A 21,449-nucleotide genomic window follows, 5' to 3' on the forward strand; every position below is an offset into this window, starting at 1 on the left:
ATATTAGTCTTCTGATGAGAACATTTAGTTTGGAAATATTACCCCAAAAGTTTAAGAACATGCACAGCTTAAGGCAGTACAGAGGTTGACACACAACTTATAAACAGAGATTAAAGATTTTGACAGGTCAATCAGCCATGTCTCGACATTTTAAGGTTTACTGACCAACATTTTTATGGTGTTTACAATATAGTTTGAGTTACCGATGCAAATTTGATTTGAGCCAAGGAAAGTACAGTGGAACCCCGGTAACTTGAACTCGGATAACTCGAACTCCGCACTAACTCAAACTAATTCCCGTTTTCCTTGGATTTGACCATACTTTTCAGTCACTTTTACTTAGATAATTCGAACTCCGATAACTTGAATTCTTCACTAACTCAAACTAAATTTTGTTTCCCTTGATCGAAATTTACCCTGATAACTTGAATTCTGGTTCTTGCAACTCACCACTGATGTCATCCCATTAGCTCCTCCTGTCATGTTATCGGTAAAAAAACACTGGAATTGACAATTCTATTAAAAGCAATTTCATTTTAATCAGTCCAACAGATCACACATTTGACAGTCATTTCCGATCTTTTTAGTCAAACTGCATGCACTGCCCGTTAAGCTGTCACATAGAAAACAAAAAGTTCATAGTACAAGTTCATAATATTCACATCTCAAGGCATTCCAAATCTTTCTTTAAAATGTTGACAAAGTTTTTTTTTTTGACCCGAAAGCTTCAGCTTACATGGGACTTACGGTATCCGGTCAGTTTGTTCCATGGTCAGAACGTTCCACAGTAAAGTCAGATCGTTCCACAAAAAAGTCAGATCGTTCCACTTAGAAATGGTCAGATAAAAATATTTCAATAGTTCATAGATCACTACACGAGTTTTACTCGAGTGTAAGTTCAGTTGCTCACATAAACGATCCGAAAGATCAGACTGTTCAGAGGATCGATAGAGTATCCCTGTATTGTTTTTATACTACAAACATGACCGAATACTGCTCATACGATCGATCAAGGCGATGAACTGTTTACATGATAGATCGAGTGTAGGTTGTCGCTCCACCAGTGTTATTCGAGTGAAAGTTCTGAGTACTGTTTATTTGATTGATCAGAATGACGAATAAGAGTATCTGTTTTGATTTCATCGCAAACATGACCGAATACCAATAATGACCCACGCGCAAATGTAATAAATTATTTACATGAAAAGTCGAATTTTTGATCTACCCTGACAACTTGACTGTATAATAAGCCTTATCACGGTTTTCGACGCCATTTTGATGGGTAGGCAAACAGGCTTGAAATAACAGTGTTTGTATGGAAATCCGATGTCAAATAATTTTCATAAAACATAGCTTCTGAAAAATTCATGAATTGGAAACTTTTGGCACTAGGAAAAGGATTTTAAGAACGAAATTGGAGGGATGTAGCTGTGACAGAAAGCCTCAGGCGTGTTTTGAACTTTCCATACATTTGCCTGTAAAGCGAACCAGCCGTGAGCTGCTACTAAAAATAGTTTGCGGGAAAAAATACAGGGAAATGTATGGAAAGTTCAAAACACGACTGGACGCTTTCTGGCACTGCTACATCCCTCCAATTTTGTTCTTAAAATCCTTTTTCTAGTGCCAAAAGTTTCCAATTCATGAATTTTTCAAAAGCGATGTTTCATGAAAATTATTTGACATCAGATTTCCATACTTATTAGTAAATAGATTTTTTCATTCTATCCCTTTAACTCGAATAGTTTTTTGTCTCCCTTCAGAGTTCGAGTTACCAGGTTTACCTAAAACCAGGAATCCGGAATCCGGAATAATAATAATAATAAAAATATATAAATTTCGTCAACATGAAAATTTTTCAACAAAGGTTAAAGTCACTTGGGAAACAGTTTTTATAGCTTTTGAAAAATTGTAATATCAGTCAGGAGCCCAGTGAAATTTTCAAAAGTTTCCCTTAGATTTCAATTGCTTAGGCAGTTGAGCCACTCATTTGGAATAAAGGTTCCCAGTCTTCAAACGTACTCTTAAATACCCCCACACCTCTTCCTACTCGATAACGTTTCCTCCTGCCATAACACGTAGATAGACAATGAAACGTAACTAGAGAAAAGAGTAAGTGTTGCGTTTATCACTCATCAACTCCTCGCAAGACTCACTGTCTTTGCATAATGATATAAAAAGTCTTGAAACAAGTCCGTATGGGGGTGGCTTAGATTTCATCTAAAAAAATCTTTGAATAGGCACAGACCCTGGATAGACAGCGGGCAAAGTTATTTATTCATTTATCAACTCATCCGTTCGTCCGTCCAGTCGTTCGTTCATTCATTCATTCATTCCCTTTGTTCCTTCGCTCACTCACTCACTCGCTCGTGGTTCTGTCATGCCTGCCGGCATACATTCGTATTTTCAGTCATGTATGCATGTATTCATTTATGCACCTTTTTACAAAAGAGTGTCGAGTTGCCGGTACAAAGGAAACATTTTATATCGATGGCCTTTTTTGAAATACAGTAAGAACTTCAGGAGCCTGTGAACGATTTCCCATAATTTAGTAATCACAATAGCAGGATGTAGATAACAAATTATTTTATATCCTTTTATTCCAGATACCTTGGAAGCCATAGATCTATTGATTTTAATTTAGAGGTAATAAGTCTAAATATTTTAAGCCCTATTCCCACCATTATGCCCAAACAATTTGTTGAGCCGTAATATACGTTAGTCACAATGTTATGACAAGTGTAAAGATAAATTTCCATTGTCACCATTGTGAATGGGCTAATTTGCCAACTGTACCTGTCAAAACAGCACCAATCGTACACATCTCTCTCCCCTAGCTTTTCTGAAAGAACGAAAATCCCCTACCCACAAGCCAATCAGCATACAGCAATTACACAGAAAAAGAAAAATAGAAAGAAAAGAAAGTCTTTCCTGATTTACGGATTCCGTGCATTTGATTTTATAAACATAGATAGGTGTTGTTCTGGTGTGTTTTAAAGTTTTACGCTTTAAAGGGACTGTCTTAGAATACTAACACAACAGGCTTAACTGCAGCAATTGAAATCTTACACAAACTTTTGAAAATTTCACTGGGCTACTGACTGACATTATAATTTTTCATGAGCTACAAAAACTGTTTCCCAAGTGACTTTAACCTTCGTTAAAATTTTCATGACGACGAATTTTCATTTTTGTTTTTTTTTTTATTCCGGATTCCGGATTCCGTGTTTTAGGTAAACCCACTGTTACCGGCTGTTCTATAATAATAAGTTCGAGTTAACGAATTCGAGTTTTACTCAAAGTCAAACTTAAAAGTGGGGTCAAATACAGGGGAAATCGGATTTTATTCGAGTTAGCAGGGACTTCAAGTTAACGGTATTTTTATTGCAATTGATATTTTAAAAATCAAAATCGATGCCACTATCCCACACAAACACTGTTTCGAGGTGCGTTGGAAAATTAACATGGCGGTCAGGTCACAACCTCAAAACTATCATTTCTATCCAAAAATCACTATCCTCGTCTCTATCGATTAATAGAATCACCCAAAGACCCCTTATGTGGCTGAAAAAACACTGAAAAGCTTGTCTTACCTTCAATAAAAAGAAATCTCGCCGCTTCTTTACCCGATCACAACCCACAACACGCGCGTAAACAGTCTTCGAATAATGTCGTTTGACAAAGGCTAAAAAAAAAGGGGCGGCTACTTAGCTTCATGAAAAGTAGGACTGGACTATGCCTTGGATTTCTTGTCAGAACCGGCAGGGAGGGACACAGGAGGAAAATTTTACTAGTTCGATGTTCTAAATTCAGGTTATGAAGATGTAAAGGTTCGTCGTGAGCAAATTAGTAAATATACTATTTTTGTTTTGTGTGCTACTTTGGCTAACAGAGGTTTTCTCGCGCGCAACGAGGACCAAGTTGGACTAGCCTGTTCAGGATCAGGATAATAATAATTTTACGAGTTCTAAATTCCCCCAGATTATGGAGGTATAAAGGTTCCTCGTGCGCAAATTATAGAATTTACTATTTTCATACGTTAACTTAGTATACCTTAGTGTACTTTGGCTACCAGAGGTTCCGGCTCCCGCGCGCAACAAGACCTCCAAGAACGAGGGTGTTATTAAATATAGATAGCCTCCTAGAGACTTTGACCAGAACCGAAAACCGCGAGAGAAAAGCCTCTGGTGGAACAGTTTAAAAAACTATGGTGAACTAAAGAGAAGGAACTGGCTTTTCTCACTTTTGACGCTGTGTTATTTCAGATAAGAAATAACAAATTCTAGTCTGCATAGTGGATTAATCGATGTCGTCTAGCCTACACAGCAAACTTTCCTGTGGTCCCATGGGAACGTTAGGACGACTCAGTGAGTACATTTTGAAGGCTAACATGTCTGCCTGCTTTTATCACAAACATTAAGTTTTTAATCACGGTTCAGGAGGTGTGCACCGTATCAAGGCAGTGAAGCATTTACGGTAAATTAGAATCTATGTCCTCGATTGGTCAGAGTGATCTTGTTACTGATCGCTTATGGACCAGTATCTGTGTGAACTTATATGAAACTGAACCGGTCTTGAAACCAGTCAATTTGAACTCACTGAAAGGCGTAGAAAGAGTTCCAAGCGACAATGATAAGCCGCCTAATTAAAATGAGGATGTCAGATTACCACCAAAGTCTCCTAACAACGAACGGGTAGACAACTTTAGTGCCAGTGACAGTGACTCGGAAGAAGAAGTAGACAGCGCTCTTGAAACAACACTGATGATCCGTCCGAATAATAACACTTACAAGTCGGATGACAGACTTCCTGCAGGCAGGAATGACAGGAATGTGAAGTGGCAGCAACTTGTAACCTAAATAATCGCTATAACTTCCCTACTTGCACGTTTCAGTACAGTTTAAAAGGGTCCTGTCTGTAGAACAACTTCGCAAATTCTCGTGAATTTTCTGGGTCTTCAGTTGGGTCGTATTTAGAAGCCGTATTTTTGTGGATGTGTGAAGACAAAAGAGCTGGTATGTATAACACTGGGTTTTTTTTTTCCGAATTCTGCTTGTGGGAATGGGATTGGAACACTATGAAGTAAGATTTGGAACAAATAAACTTGGGCTGGGAAATGGCGTGGGTACCCCTCCCCCCTTCACGACCCTCTAGTAAGTCTTTCTTTATCTTGCACACGACCCACCAAGCTGTTTAGCTTTATGACTTATCGTGTTTAAATAAAGGCTATCCATCCATCCACCCATCCATCCATCCATCCATCCATCCATCCATCCATCCATCCATCCACCTACAAAGCAGCCTGCGTTACTTTTGCCAAGTATTCTCATCCGTTCTTCATATCTCTTTGAAGGCTTTCCTTTCAACTGACCAATCAAACTACTGCTGCTGGCCAAAGCAGAGTTACAAATTCCACTTTAACACTAACAACTCCACCTTCCGCAGCGCCTGGATTTGATTGGACAGTTGATAGAGAACCATCGGAAATTATTTCATCGAGTAAACGAAAAAAAAAAACTGTCAAAAATTCAACAAAAGCACAGTTGGAAATCGCCCAGCTTATTCCAAAGATCTGTGAAAGGCACTGACCGACTCTAGAACGAAAAAGAAAAGTTGGCAATGACACTTAGCACAGACGTTGTGATTTGAATGCCCATTGCAAGGGTGCAGCAAACAGAAATTAATGAAATAAAAAACAAAAGAATTCAAAATTAATTCTACTCCCGTGCATTCGTGCATTCTCAATAATTCAATCGATGTATTCGTACATTTTTGTTACCCACGAGGAGTAAACAGGCAGCGGCACCGTTCTGTTAAAAGCGATAAAACAGAACGGAAGATGCTGATAACACAAAACTTTATTAACAACAATAATAACTGCAATGGAAGAACAATAACATTAACGTTAAGGCCGGAATTACTAACCAGCATTTAATATCTACTTCAGTAAAACTACTTCGTCAAACATATGCGTCACGCGAAAAGAAATTCTAACAACTACGAGATAAAATTCACGGAGAACAGTCTTGGGGATATGCATGTTCACTGTACATGGAGGCCTTCGGATGTTAAAGAGAATGAGTAACTAAATTCAGTAAGAACCGATTTTATACATTGTGCAGTTTTTAAAGCTGAGCCTGTAAACGAACCTTGGCTGGAACAAAACAAGAACGTAACAATATTTTAATACTAAAGGGTCAAATATCTTACAGCATTGCCTCTTTGTTAATGAGTTCTTCGTTTAATATGCTTTCCTAAAGACGAGGAATAGCTTAAAGTCTAAATTACGTGTAGAAAAAACCATAGTTTTTGCCTTCAATGGAACTCTCCCTGACAGATACCCGTTAAACTGCCACAATGTTATCACTAAACAGTGTTGTAGTATTGTAGGGGCTATTTTTAAATGTTAAAACATTTAAACTGGCGCAAAATAAACCAAAGTGGTAATTTGGCCTTGGTATCTAAATTTCTCTGAATTCCCGCTAATTTGACAAGCATACAGACCGGTTCTTGGGTCAAAACATAGTTCCCTGTATACTTTGTGATTTTTTTGTTTGTGTTCTAGGTTAAGATTGCTTGCCTTCTCTGTATTGTTTGACGTTTTTGTTTCCTTTGATTTACATCAGTCAGTGAGTTCTAAAATTGTGTTCTAGGTTAAGATTGCTTGCCTTCTCTGTATTGTTTGACGTTTTTGTTTCCTTTGATTTACATCAGTCAGTGAGTTCTAAAATACATGAACACCTTTCTGGCTTGCTGGCATATGTATATCGAAAAATAATGCCCAGGCCATACACATTGTCCTAAAAAAATTTCTAGTTGTCCCAGAAGGTTCGGTTCTTAACTAACTATTCATTTTTCAGACATTCTTTCAGCCTCACACATTATCCTTTGATATACAAGCCGACTGGAGGTGTTTATTTAAAAATTAAACTCTACAGTCTGTACAGTCAAACTTGCCATTATGGAAACTTATGGGACCAGATGAAACGATTGTATATGCACATAAAATATATATGACGGAGGTGCAGAAAAACGCAACGTACCACCTTCAAAAGAGCTGGTTAAAGTTGCATTGCGCAGGATATCAATCAAGGAAAAACCCATGACATTATTATTAACTGTGACAAGACCTAAACAGCAGAGAGCAGAGCCACGATATTGACAACTTTTCCTGCAACAAGAAGGCAAAATTCATTGAAGAAAGTTGGTTTTTTTTTTTTTTCATCCAAAAAGTTGATATAAGAGCCAATTTAAACTTGAGGAATAAGTATCATTTATTTGTTAGGACACTGTATTGTTTAATTTTCACTGCACAGGATAATTTGCTGGTAAACTCACAAACGTGCCGGACAATTTTCATCACCTGTCAAAGGCTAAGAATAATAGTCAATCTAGGAATCTTGTCAGACTTCATGGTAATTGTTGTTCTTTGTTCAATGACATATACTAAAACTCAACTTTACTCAGCTCTGTTGAAGGCAGAAGGTCGCATGTTATTGGTAACCACCGCAACAACAAAGCAAGTGTTCACACAACTGGGCTCAACTGTATCTCTGCAACTAAAAGTTTCATACTTTTTGCAGCTTTTACCCTTGACTTATAAAATATGGAAAACATTACATCAGCCATTATTCTGTTTTCATGAAATGCTTTAACTCAGAGTCATAAATACATGTAGCAGGTGTCATAAGAAATTCAACTTTATACACTAGTCATGTGATTTTTATAATGTTCAACAAGTAGAGCCTCACTACAAAGCTCCTCCAGACAAATCCAACAGATGTGTTTTTCAACATCTTCTGACTGGGAGTATCGCAAAGAGGAGGTTTGTGTTGACAGGGTATCCTTAACACAATTTACAGCCCCCTGGTGGGCACTTTTGTGTTTTCGTAAACTTCCTAAGTGGTTGAAACACTTGCCACACTGTTTGCATTCATAAGGCTTCTCTCCAGTGTGGACTCTTTCATGTTTCCTCAGATGTTCTGCTCGACTAAAACACTTGCCACACTGTTTACATTCGTAAGGTTTCTCTCCAGTATGGACTCTTTTATGTACCCTTAAGGATCCCCCTTGACTAAAACACTTGCCACACTGTTTGCATTCATAAGGTCACTCTCCAGTATAAACTCTTTCATGCTTTCTTAGGCTTCCTGCTACACTAAAACACTTGCCACACTGTTTGCATTCGTAAGGCTTCTCTTCAGTATGGACTCTTTCATGCATTCTTAGGGTCCCTGCTACCCTAAAACACTTGCCACATTGTTTGCATTGATAAGGCTTCTCTCCAGTATGGACTCTTTCATGCATTCGTAGGCTCCCTGCTACACTAAAACACTTGCCACACTGTTTGCATTCATAAGGCTTCTCTCCAGTATGGACTCTTTCATGTATTCTCAGATGTCCTACTTGACTGAAATGCTTGCCACAGTGTTTGCATTCATAAGGCTTCTCTCCAGTATGGACTCTTTCATGTTTCCTCAGAGGTTCTGCTAGACTAAAACACTTGCCACACTGTTTGCATTTATAAGGCTTCTCTCCAGTATGGACTCTTTCATGCCTCATCAAATCTCCTGCTTGACTAAAACACTTGCCACACTGTTTGCATTTATAAGGCTTCTCTCCAGTATGGACTCTTTCATGCTTTCTTAGGCTCCCTGCTTCACTAAAAAAACTTGCCACACTGTTTGCATTCATATGGCCTTTCCCCAGTATGGACTCTTTCCTGTATTCTCAGATGTTCTGCTCCGCTAAAACACTTGCCACACTGTTTGCATTCATAACTCTTCTCCCGTGTGGGAGCCCTAACATGATTCCTCTGACTCCCTGCACTGTCAGAATGCTTATGGCCTCTTTTGCCCTTCAATAATCTTGGCATGTTTTCCTGTTTAATCAGAGAAACATAACAATAATTAAAATCAACTTTCAGAAGATTATTGAGAAGTATTTTATCAAAAATCATGTCAACAACTTCAGCATTTTTGCAAAAAAAATAAAACAAATCTCGTTTCTACTGGAAAAAAATAAATTTTGTACCAATACATTAATTTAATCATTGATATTTTTTACAATAATACAAGACAATTAGTTTGGATTCTATTATTATTATTATTATTATTATTATTATTATTATTATTATTATTATTACAAAAAAATAAAAAATAAATGATAATGAGAACTCTTTATTAACATATTTCAAGCAAATTGCTATTCACAAGTTAAAAGTAGAAAAAAGAACTATTAAAAAACTATTTACAATTCATTTAGATGAAAAAAGAGACAACTTTCAAGGCGATTTTTTTTTTCTGATAAAGTTACTATGCTATTCTTATTAAAAAAAATCAATCATACATACAAAGTTAAAAATCTTAAAAAAAGGGAATAAAAACCAACATCAAATGGAAGGCTGCCAAGAAAAATAAGAATTACTATTATTATTATTATTATTATTATTATCTTATTATTATAAATAAGAATTATTATTATTATTATTATTATTATTATTCGCCGGCGACGGCGGTGTGGACATGTCGAGAAAAGCAACTAAGGTGAAATGGACAGAACGGATGAACAGTGATATCATAGAGTGCAAGAAAAAAGCCAAGGAAATGGTGTCTTCAAACAACCCTCCTTATTACACAAATGGAAGGAAGAAAGGTTACATAGAAGTGATGACGGACTTATGGGAGGAGAAAGGTTATGGACATCTCAAGTTAATGAGCCAAAACCTGAGAGATCAGGCCTCAAGATTGGAAAAAATTCTACAGGATGGTACGAAGAATAACGGGAACTTCAGTGTAGCGGACAGAAAGGAGGGAGAACCTGAGTCCAGTGAACGAGAGGTCTTTGAAGAAAATGGTCAATCTGCTCAACAAAACAATATTCCTCGGCAAGCTGAAAATGCTAATTTCGCAAACTCTGTGAACTTGGATTTGTATACGTCGGTAACAACTTCCCCCCAGAGATTTCAAGATACAACACAGAGAGCGCAAAGCATAATTCAACCAAACTTACCCGATTACGAGGTGTTTCCCACTGAAATCAAGAACAAAACATGGGGCAACATAAGTCACGAGAGTTTCTGTGAAAATATCAATTATGTTTACGATGAAATTGTCCATTTCAGGAGAAATATTTTCAATGTACCATCGGGAAGAGCCGGAAAAGCCTTTATAGAAGAGCTAACTTTCTGGTTACAGCAGTTTAATTCGAATTCGGATCTAAACTCCGTTGCTTTTAAATCTTTTATGGTACTCCCAACTTTGATCCTGCAAAAGCCATCCGCTACTTCTAAAAGCAAGGAGCACAGTGCAGCGATAGAACGAAGATTAAACCTGTGGAGGCAAGGAGATTTAGATCTCTTGCTAAAGGAAGTAAGATTCATCTAAGGGAAGTTTGTGAACTCGAAGAAGGCTAGGACAGTTGAGGACATATCCAAAGTTTTTGCGAAATTGGTGTTCCAAGGAAAGTTATCTGCAGCTATTAAGCTTTTGGATAGCGAGAGCTCAACGGGCCTACTCAACCTTACACCAGAAGTCCTAGAAGGGCTGAAGGAGAAACATCCGGGAGCGGCAGATATCGCAGATGAGAGTTTATTATACGGGCCCATTGATTACATTCCTCCTGGCGTTTTTGACCTGATCGACGAGAAAATGATCTTTGATGCTGCATCCAAAACAAAGGGCTCAGCCGGGCCGTCGGGGATGGATGCCGAGCTATATCGAAGAATCCTTTGCTCCAAGAATTTCAAGGCTGAAGGCAAGGTTTTGAGAGAGGAGATTGCCTTTTTCACAAGAAATCTGTTAAAGATCGCTTACCACCCGTCTTTGCTAGAAGGCTACACCTCTTGCAGACTCATCCCCTTGGATAAAAACCCTGGAATACGACCTATTGGCGTTGGCGAGGTCCTGAGGCGAATAGTTGGAAAAACTATCGCTGGATGTTTGAAGGAAGAGATCAAAGACGCAGCGGGCCCTCTTCAGGTTTGTGCAGGCCATAGTGCAGGCTCAGAGGCCGCGATACATGCTATGAGACAAGTGTTTGCAGAAGAAGGAACAGATGGTATTTTACTGATAGATGCAAGCAATGCCTTTAACCAAATGAACAGATCCGTCGCCTTACATAACATCCAGATAACCTGCAAGGAAATGTCACTTTACATCATTAACACCTACAGAAGCCCGTCGAAGCTCTTTATTTGCGGCGGAGGTGAGATACTATCACAGGAGGGTACAACGCAGGGGGATCCCTTAGCCATGCCCTGGTACTCGGTCAATACATCTATCATGATCCAGAGCTTAAGGATAAGCACACCAGGTGTTAAGCAAGTATGGCTAGCCGACGACTCTGCGGGGGGTGGACAAATCGTGCCCTTGTATAATTGGTACAATCACCTGAGTCAGGAAGGAAAGAAGTATGGTTATCTAGTGAATGGACCAAAGAGCTGGCTGATTGTCAAGTCGGACGTACTTGCAGTTGAGGCAAAGAAGGTGTTTGGAGACGAGGTTAATATTACAACTGAAGGTCAGTGCCACTTAGGGGCCGTCATCGGATCTCAAGAGTTCAAAGATCAATATTGTCGGGAAAAGGTCCTTGGATGGAAAGGAGAACTCGAAGCCCTATCTGAGATAGCAAGGAGCCAGCCTCATGCAGCCTACACTGTGTTGTATTTGACCAAACTCTTTAATCCTTGATAAACTCGAAGATTACATGATAACATTCCTTGAGAAAGAATTCCGCTATTTCCGACGTACAAGATAAATTCCGCTACATTTAGAAGTAATAGTTCCAGAGTTCCTTCGAGAGTCACATTCAAAAACAAGAATCTATCCGAGAAATCTGATACAAATGATCACGTGCGAATTTGACTAGTTCCAGTCCCTACTCGTTTCCAACACACTCCCCCCTGATTGACGGAGTCAATCATAAGGCGAAACTGTAAAGATAACTCTTTAAACTCAGTCCAATGTTCAAAGTTTTAGATCTGAAAGTTAAGATACAGTAACCACAATTGGAATATCTTCATCTCTGACTACACAAATGTTCCTTGCTCTGTGACACTGGACAGCTCCCATATCAGCTGCTCCTTCATCAAACACATTAACTTCAAGAGGATAGAGCTTCTGAAATGGACGCTTGATGCGAATCCTGCGCAGAGATTTGTCTACTGTAGCCACTTCGGCGGAGCGAACAACGTTGTCTCTTCCTCGCAACAGCTTCTCTACTTTGCCCATTCTCCACTGCTGTCTAGGTGTTTTGTCTGCATATATGTGCACAAGGTCACCAATTTGAATGGTTCTTCTCGGTTCTCCCTTAAGTTTCTGATACTCTCTGATGCCAGTCAGGTATTCTTTCCTCCAACGATTTCTGAAGTGGGCGAGGAGACTCTCCAAATATCGTCCCCGTCGGGCTAAAGTGCTCAGAGGTACACTGGTAGCAGAGGGTTGCTCCAAGAGACGTCGACCAATTACGAGATGAGAAGGTGTTAGTGGAGCTTCTGACAACTCATTGTACACATAGGTTAACGGCCTGGAATTTAACACTCCTTCAGTTTCAATCAGGGCTGATTCCAGTTCTTCATAACTAAGCTTTGCATTTCCCAGTACTTTCTTCAGACACCTTTTCACAAGTTTGACGCAGATTTCGAAAAAACCGCCCCACCAGCTTGCAGTGGGCACATTGAAATTCCAGTCAATGTTCTTGTTAAGAACGAACTTCTGAACTTCTGAATCTTTGAAAGTTTTCCCGTTATCTGAGATGAACAGGTTGGGTATCCCTCGTCTTCCAAAGAAACGTTTAAGCACTCTTAGAAATGACTTGGCGGTCAAATCGGGTGTGAGTTCAAGGTGCACAGCTCTGGTACGTGCACATGTAAATAGAGCAATGTAACACTTGAACATGTCTCCCTTGGACTGGTAGATATTCTTAACATAAAGGGGGCCAGCAAAGTCTACACCAACTTTGGAGAAGGCCAGATCATCTGAGACTCGAAATGAAGGTAATGGAGGAGGAGGTGGGCTACTGAAAGCTCTCCCTTGTATCTTCTTACATGTAATGCACTTAGAGAGTACATCCTTGACAGCTTGTCGTCCTTTGATTATCCAGAACTGTGACCGAGTTTCAGTGAGAGTTTCTCCAACCCCATTGTGTTTCACGTTTTCATGACTTTGTGCAATTACTAATCTTGTGAAGTGCTGCTTTCTCGGTAACAGGATTGGAAACTTGGCTGAGTATGGAAGTGAAGAATTCTGAATCCTTCCCTTGCATCGCAATACTCCATCTTCATCTTTAAAGACTCCTAACTGTTCCCAAGTCGAACTTGATCTCTCCCTTTCATCAAGTTTCCCTTGAACGTCTTTGTACCAGAGAATTTTTGCAGCATTCATTTCCTGTGAACTAACATTTGAATGCATTTCTGGAACTCTTTTAATCCGTCTGATGAACTTCAATACAAGGGCGGTTACTCTGATAAGCTTGCTGAGACTGCTAAATCTCTCTGGTTGGATAACTTCAGAGATGTTTTCAGGGGCTTGGACCAATACGGTCATTACTTGTGAGATTCCATCTGCATCTTCTTTCTTCAATTTCTTTGTAGTTTCTTCTGAGAGGGTGCCTTCACCAACAGGACAATTAGGTGGGCTTGGCCATTGATCCTTCTCCTTCTCTAGAAATGGTGCTCCTTTCCACCATAGATCATTGGATACAAGATCGGAACTCTTAGTTCCTCGCGAGGCAATGTCACTTGGGTTAAGTTCAGAAGGGCAATATCCCCAATGTTCTTTACTCCAGAGACTTCGAATCTTTGTTACTCGATTCTGCACAAACTGCTTGAATTGTTTTGACCCTCCATTAATCCACCACCATACAATCTGAGAATCAATCCAATTGAACACAGTGTCAATCTTGATGGTACAAGCCAATGCCTTGTACACAGCTGTCATCAGGTTTACTAGAGTCAATGCTGCCATCAATTCCAATCTAGGAATTGTCTCTCCCTTCAAGGGTGCCACCCTAGTTTTAGAGGCTAACAGCTGCGAATAGCTGACATTAGAGGTTGTCACCAGAATGTAGATGTTTGCACCATAAGCTATCTTACTCGCGTCTGCAAAACCGTGTAGTTGAATAGACTTGACATCTTCTGCTTCTATCCCAGCTAGGACACAGCGAGGTACACTGATCACTGAAACTCTCAACATGTCTTCTGCTACTTCTTTCCACTTTAAACAGAGCTCTTCTGGCAGGGCCTCATCCCAGCCAATCTTGAGCTGACATATCTCTTGAAACATACACTTCAAGGGCAACATAACTGGTGACAGCAAGCCTAATGGATCATAAAATCGAGCAGTGATGCTCAACAGTTTCCGCTTTGTCAGTGTTCCATCCAATGCTTGTGTAGCAAAGGTCGCGAGATCAAACTTGAAGCTGTCTTCTATCCTATCCCATGGAACTCCCATCACTTTGATGAGGTCTTCTTCGAGAACACTAGACTTTGTCAAAGAAGGACTGGTTTCTGAAGGTGTCTGAGTTGATGATGACAGGTTAGCTTCCTCCTTCTCAATCAACTGATTTAGCTCTTCGCTGTTCGATGCCCATTTTCGCATGTTGAAACCTCCTTCTCTGAATCGTAACTTCAATTTTCCGTAAAGTTCGAAGCAGTCCTTTACTGAATCCTTTCCGGATGCAAAGTCATCCACATACAAAGCTCCGACAACAGTGTTCACAAAGGCTGGATCAATGTTCTCATACTTGCTCAAGTGATTTCTCAGGGTTACATTCAAAATGAACGGTGAACAGACAAGGCCAAACACAAGCCGTGTGAATCTAAGGATGATGACTTCCGGATTCGAGGAACTGATGTCATTTATCCACAAGAACCTTAACAAATTCCTCTGTTCAGGATCCACTTCAACATTTAAAAATGCTTTCTCCAAGTCACCAATCAGTGCAACTCTGTGGAGACGAAATCGTAGGAGAATGTCAAAGATCAATGGTGTTAAGGCTGGACCAGGGAGCAGACAGTCATTCAGACTTGGTTCATTCTGAGATTTAGCACTAGCATCATACACTACTCGTAGTTTGGTAGTGGTTCTGTCTTCCTTCACGACTTCCTTATGAGGAATGTAATGCACAGTTCCTGGTATTACTTCGTGATCACGACTCTTGTCAACTAATTCTATAACACTAGAGTTCAGTTGGTCCTTAATGACGTCATCATACTGTTGTAGAATGTCAGGCTTGGACTTCAATCTTGCTAATGAGGAGCTGAGGCGTTTCTGTGCTACCAAGTAGTTGTCTGGAATTGTAGGATGTTCTTCCTTAAAGGGAAGAGAAACTTCATAACGGCTACCATTGGACTTTACTTTGGCAAGATAATCTTCATAGAATTCTTCTTCTCTATTCTTCACTCCCAGAGTATCATAGTCCCAGAATTTGTTCAGTTCTTCTTTCAGAGAGACATCAACTGACTTTAAGTCTTCTTCAACTACTTGACACTCCGTCTTCATAACATGCGACATGTTAACACTTGATGAGCTCTGCAATGCACCTGCTATGTTAATAGGACCACTCAAAACATAACCCAGCCTTGTACGAACTGCTACAGGTCCATGCGACTCCCCCCGTACCACATGGTTCTGGACAATGGACCAGTAATAATCAGCACCAATCATAATATCTACTTCAAGATCTTCATCGCCACGGGAATAGTCAGCAAGAGGTAAGCCTTGTAGATGAGGGTAACTTTGCTGTGCAATCTCAATGGTCTGGTTGGCTATGGGTCCACAAATCAGTTCAACTTCATAAGCATTGACAAACACTTTCAACTGATCTTGGCATTCCAGTGCAAATTGAACAATGTCACATTTCTTCAACGAGGCTTCATTGTTTCCAAACGTTTTAATCAGAACAGTTTCACTTCCAAATGAGGGCAGGCCTAACTTGCTCCTCAACCGTGTACTTATGTAAGACCTTTGAGAACATGAATCAAATAAAACCCTCACATGGCAAGAATTTCCTCCATTAGGATTTCCAACCCTGGCTCTGGCAGTTTGCAGCAAAACAGAATTATTCTTAACATCTTGGGTGAAATACAAATTTGTACTCACAGTTTGTTCCTGATTGGTTCTTCTTGCTTGCATGAATTGTGGTGAAGAGTTTTGCACGCCGCATAGCGATACATGATGTTTCCCGCCACAACGATAACATCTCGCTTGGCAATCTCGGCTCACATGACCACTCCGAAAACAACCAAAACATCGCCCCTTTTGGCGGAGAATTCTTTTCTTCGCTTCTGGCTCCGTAACAACAGCGCATCTCGCCGAAGGGTGCGGTCCACTGCAGAAAGTACACCACATTTCCTTATTTTGTTGAGGTCTGTCGTTGTATGAAACAAGTGTCGACGACGTGGGGGGTCTCTTGTTTTGACCGAACCCAAACTCTCGTTTTTCTCTCATTTTCGACTGATCTGTCACTGGACCCAGAGCACACCTTTCTCGTATCTGTAACTCCTCTGCAAACGACTTTATTAATGTGTCGAGGTCCCACTCGTCGCTCATACCACGACTCAAAATTAAACGCAACTCTTGAGGAATTTTCGCCATGATCACAGGGGTTAGGAATGTTCCGTACGTGTCAATGGAAATTCCAATTCCTTGCAAACTTCGAACAGCCGACTCTGTTTTGTCCAACAATTGCCGCAATTGTTTAAGATCACCAGTATCACTCACTTTTGGTAGCTGCATTAACATCTCGATGTGTTTAGATATGATAACTTGTTTGCTTCCGAACCGCTTGTTTAGGAGATCGACCGCATGGTTGTAATTTGAGCTTGTGAGAGGTAAACCAGAAATGGTTTCGGCTGCAGCGCCCTCCAATAATGATTTCAAATACTGAAATTTGTCGACTTCATTCAGATCCTCACTCGTGTGAATTGCAGATGAGAAGCTGTCCCAAAATGTTGTCCATTTTGTGGCATCCCCGGTAAACTTAGGTAACGTGAGCTTCGGTAGCTTTGCCTTGTTTGTGCCCTTCGCGCCATTTTGAGCAGGGAAAGATCCTTGCGGACTCGCCGATGGCAATGTCACCGTTTCTTCGACATCATTCGCTTCCTGTTTAGGCGACGATAAACATGAGGTTATCAATAAGATCGTTTCTTGCAGCGACGCGTTAAACTCGCAGCGCTCCAGGATTTCCTTTTCGATTGCGTCGGCTTGCAATAATTCTGCGACTTCTTGATCAAGCGATGCAATTTCCTCCTGATGTTTTTCCAGGTTAATCTTTTGCGATTTCAGCTTTAGTCGGACGCTTTCCACATCACTTTTGTTGAGTAACTCCTTCACATTGTTCATAACTTTACGAACGTGAACTCTGAACCCTGAGCGCTCCAGAATTTTCTTTTTGACATCTGACATGGCGAAGGTCACAAAACACGCGCTCTGTTCTCCTTGCTTTCACTCCCGGGTCTCCGGCACCAAAATGTTGTATTTGACCAAACTCTTTAATCCTTGATAAACTCGAAGATTACATGATAACATTCCTTGAGAAAGAATTCCGCTATTTCCGACGTACAAGATAAATTCCGCTACATTTAGAAGTAATAGTTCCAGAGTCACATTCAAAAACAAGAATCTATCCGAGAAATCTGATACAAATGATCACGTGCGAATTTGACTAGTTCCAGTCCCTACTCGTTTCCAACACACTGTTTTCACGAAGGGTTACAAATCCAAGTTTACCTATTTCATGCGCACAATAGAGTCGTTTGAAGATTACGTTGACCCTATTCAAGAGGCGATTGACGACTTACTCCTCCCAACACTATTCGGTCAAACGGAGCCCCTCCCTAGCAATCTGCGTCAGCTTTTTACTTTGACACCCGCTCAAGGAGGGCTTGGCGTACCTGACTTACGGTTTGAAGCTCCACAGCAGTTTGCTGCTTCTACGACAATAACAGCATCGCACGTAGATTCCATCACCAAACAGAGCACTTTCATGGTGGCAGGCGAGAGGTCCACGGAGGAGTTAAAAAGACAACATCAAGCTTCAAAAATTGCGTCGGTGAAATCGAGAATGGAAAGTATTGATTCCACTCTACCCTCGGATCTGCTGCGGTCAGTTAACCAATCGAGAGACAAGGGTGCGAGCTCGTGGCTTACCGCAGTACCTCTTGTCGATCAAGGCTTAGTGCTGAATAAACAAGAATTCAGAGACTCTCTGCGTTTAAGGTATAGTTTTCCCCTGTCTGATTTACCAAGCAAGTGTGTTTGTGGGGAGAAGTATACCGTCTGCCATGCCCTGTCATGCAAAAAGGGAGGGTTCGTGGCGCAGAGACATGATGGCGTCCGCAACCTACTTACCTCTTTTCTTGGTAAGGTTTGCACCAACGTTGAAGTCGAACCACAACTACAACCTCTCGATAATGAGCAATTCAACCTCAGAAGCGCGGTGACAAGTCCGGAGGCAAGACTGGACATGAAGGCAGGGGGCTTTTGGTCTCGAGGAGTTACAGCATTTTTCGATGTCAGAGTAACGCATGTTAACTCCAAGTGTAACCAGGGAAAAGCAACATCGACAATCTTTAAAGAGCAGGAAGAGGAGAAAAAGCGGAAGTACCAACAGAGGGTGCTGGACGTTGAAATGGGATCTTTCACTCCCCTAGTTTTTGGAACCAACGGTGGGATGGGAGCCGACTGCAATTGCTTTCTCAAACGCCTAGCCGAGAAGCTCTCAGAAAAGAATGAGGAACCTTATCACATTACTATCACTTGGATTAGAACATTGCTTTCTTTTGAGATTTTAAGGTCGGTACACACATGCGTAAGAGGCTCCAGGACACCTTTTCACAAAATTCCATTTGGGGATTTCATTGATGACTGCCGCTTAAACGCTAGCCAAGCGTGTCTCCGCTAATTTTAGAAAGTGAATGATGGCGTGACGTTGTAAATTAGTATTTTAGGATCTTTTTAACAACTTTTTTATTTCATCAAAATTTTAGTCTTACTATTGTTAAAACATTGTGCTTGAAAATAGCTCTGTTGTGCTTGGAAATAGTCGCTTTTTTTTTTAATCGAAATGAATTTTAAATATTGAATTGTAAATAGGTTTTAATAGCTCTTTTTTCTACTTTTAACTTGTAAATATCAATTTTGCTTGGAATATTATAATAAAGAATGATTTTATTTATTATTATTATTATTATTATTATTATTATTATTATTATTATTATTATTACAGTCGAACCTCCTGTAAACATTCACCCAAAATGCCAAGATTAAGTGGTTGCTTACTGGAGGTGATTACTTTTACGAGAGTCAAACTAGAGGGGGTCTCTGCTAGGAACAGGTCTGACACATCTACTAAAAGTTCCTCCTAAATTCAGAGTAGCGTGGTACACACAGTCAATATGGAGATCAGATCAGGTGTCAAGTGGTTACTTAAAAGAGGTTTAAAACAATGAAAATTATCATGCCGTCACCTAAAAAAGTGATTGCCGTCACTTATGAGTGGTGCTTGTTTATGAGATGTTCCAACTATAAGGCTTTGACTGGGAAAAATTTGGTGTTTTAGATAGGTGGTCGCTTATGGGAGGTGGTCACACATAGAGGTTCAACTGTATTATTATTATTATTATTATTATTATTATTAGTTGTGGAGGAGACATTTTTGTCCCTCATTGCCATCCTTCAACTTTTTGTTTTTCCATGAAGGTCAAGAAATTTAGTTTTCACCATAGAAACAACATATTTCTTTGGGACATCCAGATTTGATGCCCAATATATCAGTTTTGACAGGCCCAGGGACTTAATGATCATTTCTTTCCCAAATCATGTGTTAAGATCCATTGCTCTCCAAATATCCACCTTTGTTTGAAGGTTTCGTATTTTAACATAAAAAATTTAGTTCATTTGTTTCTTTTTTTTAACATAAGAAACATGATTATATTAATTATGGGTGAAGTGGATGTTGGTAACAGTTTGCAATTAGTTCCTGGGGGTGTCACTGGTTCAGGTAAGAAAAGCTTGTTCTGTCATAACTCACTCAAATGAAAGGACTAAGTATTTAGATAAACCCTTTGTCTTTCCCTCTTTACTGTGTGTAGGTGTAGAAGCTGTGGAATCGACTTGTTGCAAAACATAGCTGGACAAATGTTATTGCTGCCAGCAGCTTGAAGATGAAATGAAGCTTCTGATTCAATGGCAGACAAATACACAACTGAAATAAATACCACATGAAGCGAAACAATGAGCAAAAAATAACAGCCACAACTGATTAAAATTTACGAAATGCGTTAATACAAAAGCACAAAAACATTTAGGCTGTCCTGCACATGCAAAAACATGTGTACATCAGCTTCAGAAAGGCGTCAAAACTTCAATTAACAATTGGTAATCTTTGGATAGTCAAAAATATTGAAATCCTATAATGGATCTGAGCAGTGTACATACAGAACATAAATACATCAAGCCAAACAGAAAGCGTCATCATTCTTGGAAGAAACATGGTGTTCTTTAAAGAGTAACTACAAGCAACTGATGAGATCCCAGGAGAATCAAAACCATGGTTTTTCAAATTCAAAACACAGTCAATTTACTGACTCAACAAAGAATTAAAATATTTACAGGGTTTGACTTTCAGGAAAAAACATTGATTGCTAGCACAAGTATTTTAGTTGCCAAACATTTTGCTCTTTGGGCCTTATATATTTAATAATAATAATAATAATAATAATAATAATAATAATAATAATAATAATAATAATAACAATAATAATAAATAATTGATTAACTTATATTGCACAGGTATCAACATTGCTGTTTTCAACTGCACATTACAGTCTTAAAGAAAATGAAAGTAACAATAAATGAATCAATTTTACATGAATATCAGCAATAAAATATTATCAAAAAACCTAAATATACATATTACAATAGATAGGGTATACAAATATATTCACTTGAAGAAAAAGAAAACCAAGCCGAAATACTAAGAATCTAACGGTGTGTTATCTTTTAAAAATGACTCTAGGGATCTCGTGAATGGAAGATGCATTGTGAATGTCAGCTGGTAGACTATTCCACAGCTTAGGAATGGCCATAGAAAATGATCTATCACCAAGTGCACTGAAAGACTTGCATGTTGGAATATTTCAACTAAAAAGAGTTGCAAATTCATCCTTCTACATTGCAGACATCTGTTGATTTACAGGCTGGCCAAGAATTGAAGACAATTTACTCTCATATTCCTTCCTTTACAAATCTTTTAAACTTCTCTAAACCGTCGTCAACCTCCATTTCTCACCACTAAACACTGATAATGGAAAGAAGGTGCAAATCATGCAATACTTAATGATTGTTCAGTTGTTAAACAACACTGCCTTTTTCATCTATCATGCTTGACATCAAGTTGCACAATTTCTAAAATAACAGAAATGGCTAAATACAATAAATATTCTTTTAAAG

At 39.5% G+C, this 21,449-nt stretch overlaps 4 protein-coding genes and 1 pseudogene across 5 annotated transcripts in view; 2 read left to right on the forward strand and 3 right to left on the reverse strand.

Annotated features, from left to right (window-relative positions):
* Positions 1 to 3,655, reverse strand: part of LOC146460106 (uncharacterized) — a 32,961-nt gene extending 29,306 nt beyond the window's left edge. Inside the window, exon 1 of the mRNA XM_085088313.1 lies at positions 3,591 to 3,655. The gene's annotated coding sequence lies outside the window, so the exon portion shown is untranslated. The remainder of the gene's footprint in view (positions 1 to 3,590) is intronic.
* A 2,191-nt stretch (positions 3,656 to 5,846) lies between these two features.
* On the reverse strand, positions 5,847 to 20,627 carry LOC146460108 (uncharacterized; annotated as a pseudogene). The gene is made up of 2 exons (XR_014857687.1): positions 20,029 to 20,627; positions 5,847 to 8,878 (listed from the first exon to the last, which is right to left on the reverse strand). The product of XR_014857687.1 is annotated as an uncharacterized LOC146460108 (transcript).
* LOC146460109 (uncharacterized) lies at positions 10,363 to 11,687 on the forward strand. Its single transcript, XM_085088314.1, has one exon. It carries the CDS (start codon positions 10,647 to 10,649, stop codon positions 11,685 to 11,687), a length of 1,041 nt encoding a protein of 346 aa, XP_084944440.1. The 5' UTR covers positions 10,363 to 10,646.
* On the reverse strand, positions 11,985 to 17,402 carry LOC146460110 (uncharacterized). Its single transcript, XM_085088315.1, has one exon. It carries the CDS (start codon positions 17,400 to 17,402, stop codon positions 11,985 to 11,987), a length of 5,418 nt encoding a protein of 1,805 aa, XP_084944441.1.
* Positions 17,695 to 19,134, forward strand: LOC146460111 (uncharacterized). The gene has a single exon (XM_085088402.1). It carries the CDS (start codon positions 17,734 to 17,736, stop codon positions 18,898 to 18,900), a length of 1,167 nt encoding a protein of 388 aa, XP_084944528.1. The 5' UTR covers positions 17,695 to 17,733; the 3' UTR covers positions 18,901 to 19,134.
* Positions 20,628 to 21,449: the final 822 nt, after the last annotated feature.

Source organism: Pavona decussata, unplaced genomic scaffold (assembly GCF_977016875.1).
Source record: "Pavona decussata unplaced genomic scaffold, jaPavDecu1.1 SCAFFOLD_214, whole genome shotgun sequence".
In the NCBI taxonomy this organism is placed as follows: Eukaryota; Metazoa; Cnidaria; class Anthozoa; order Scleractinia; family Agariciidae; genus Pavona; species Pavona decussata.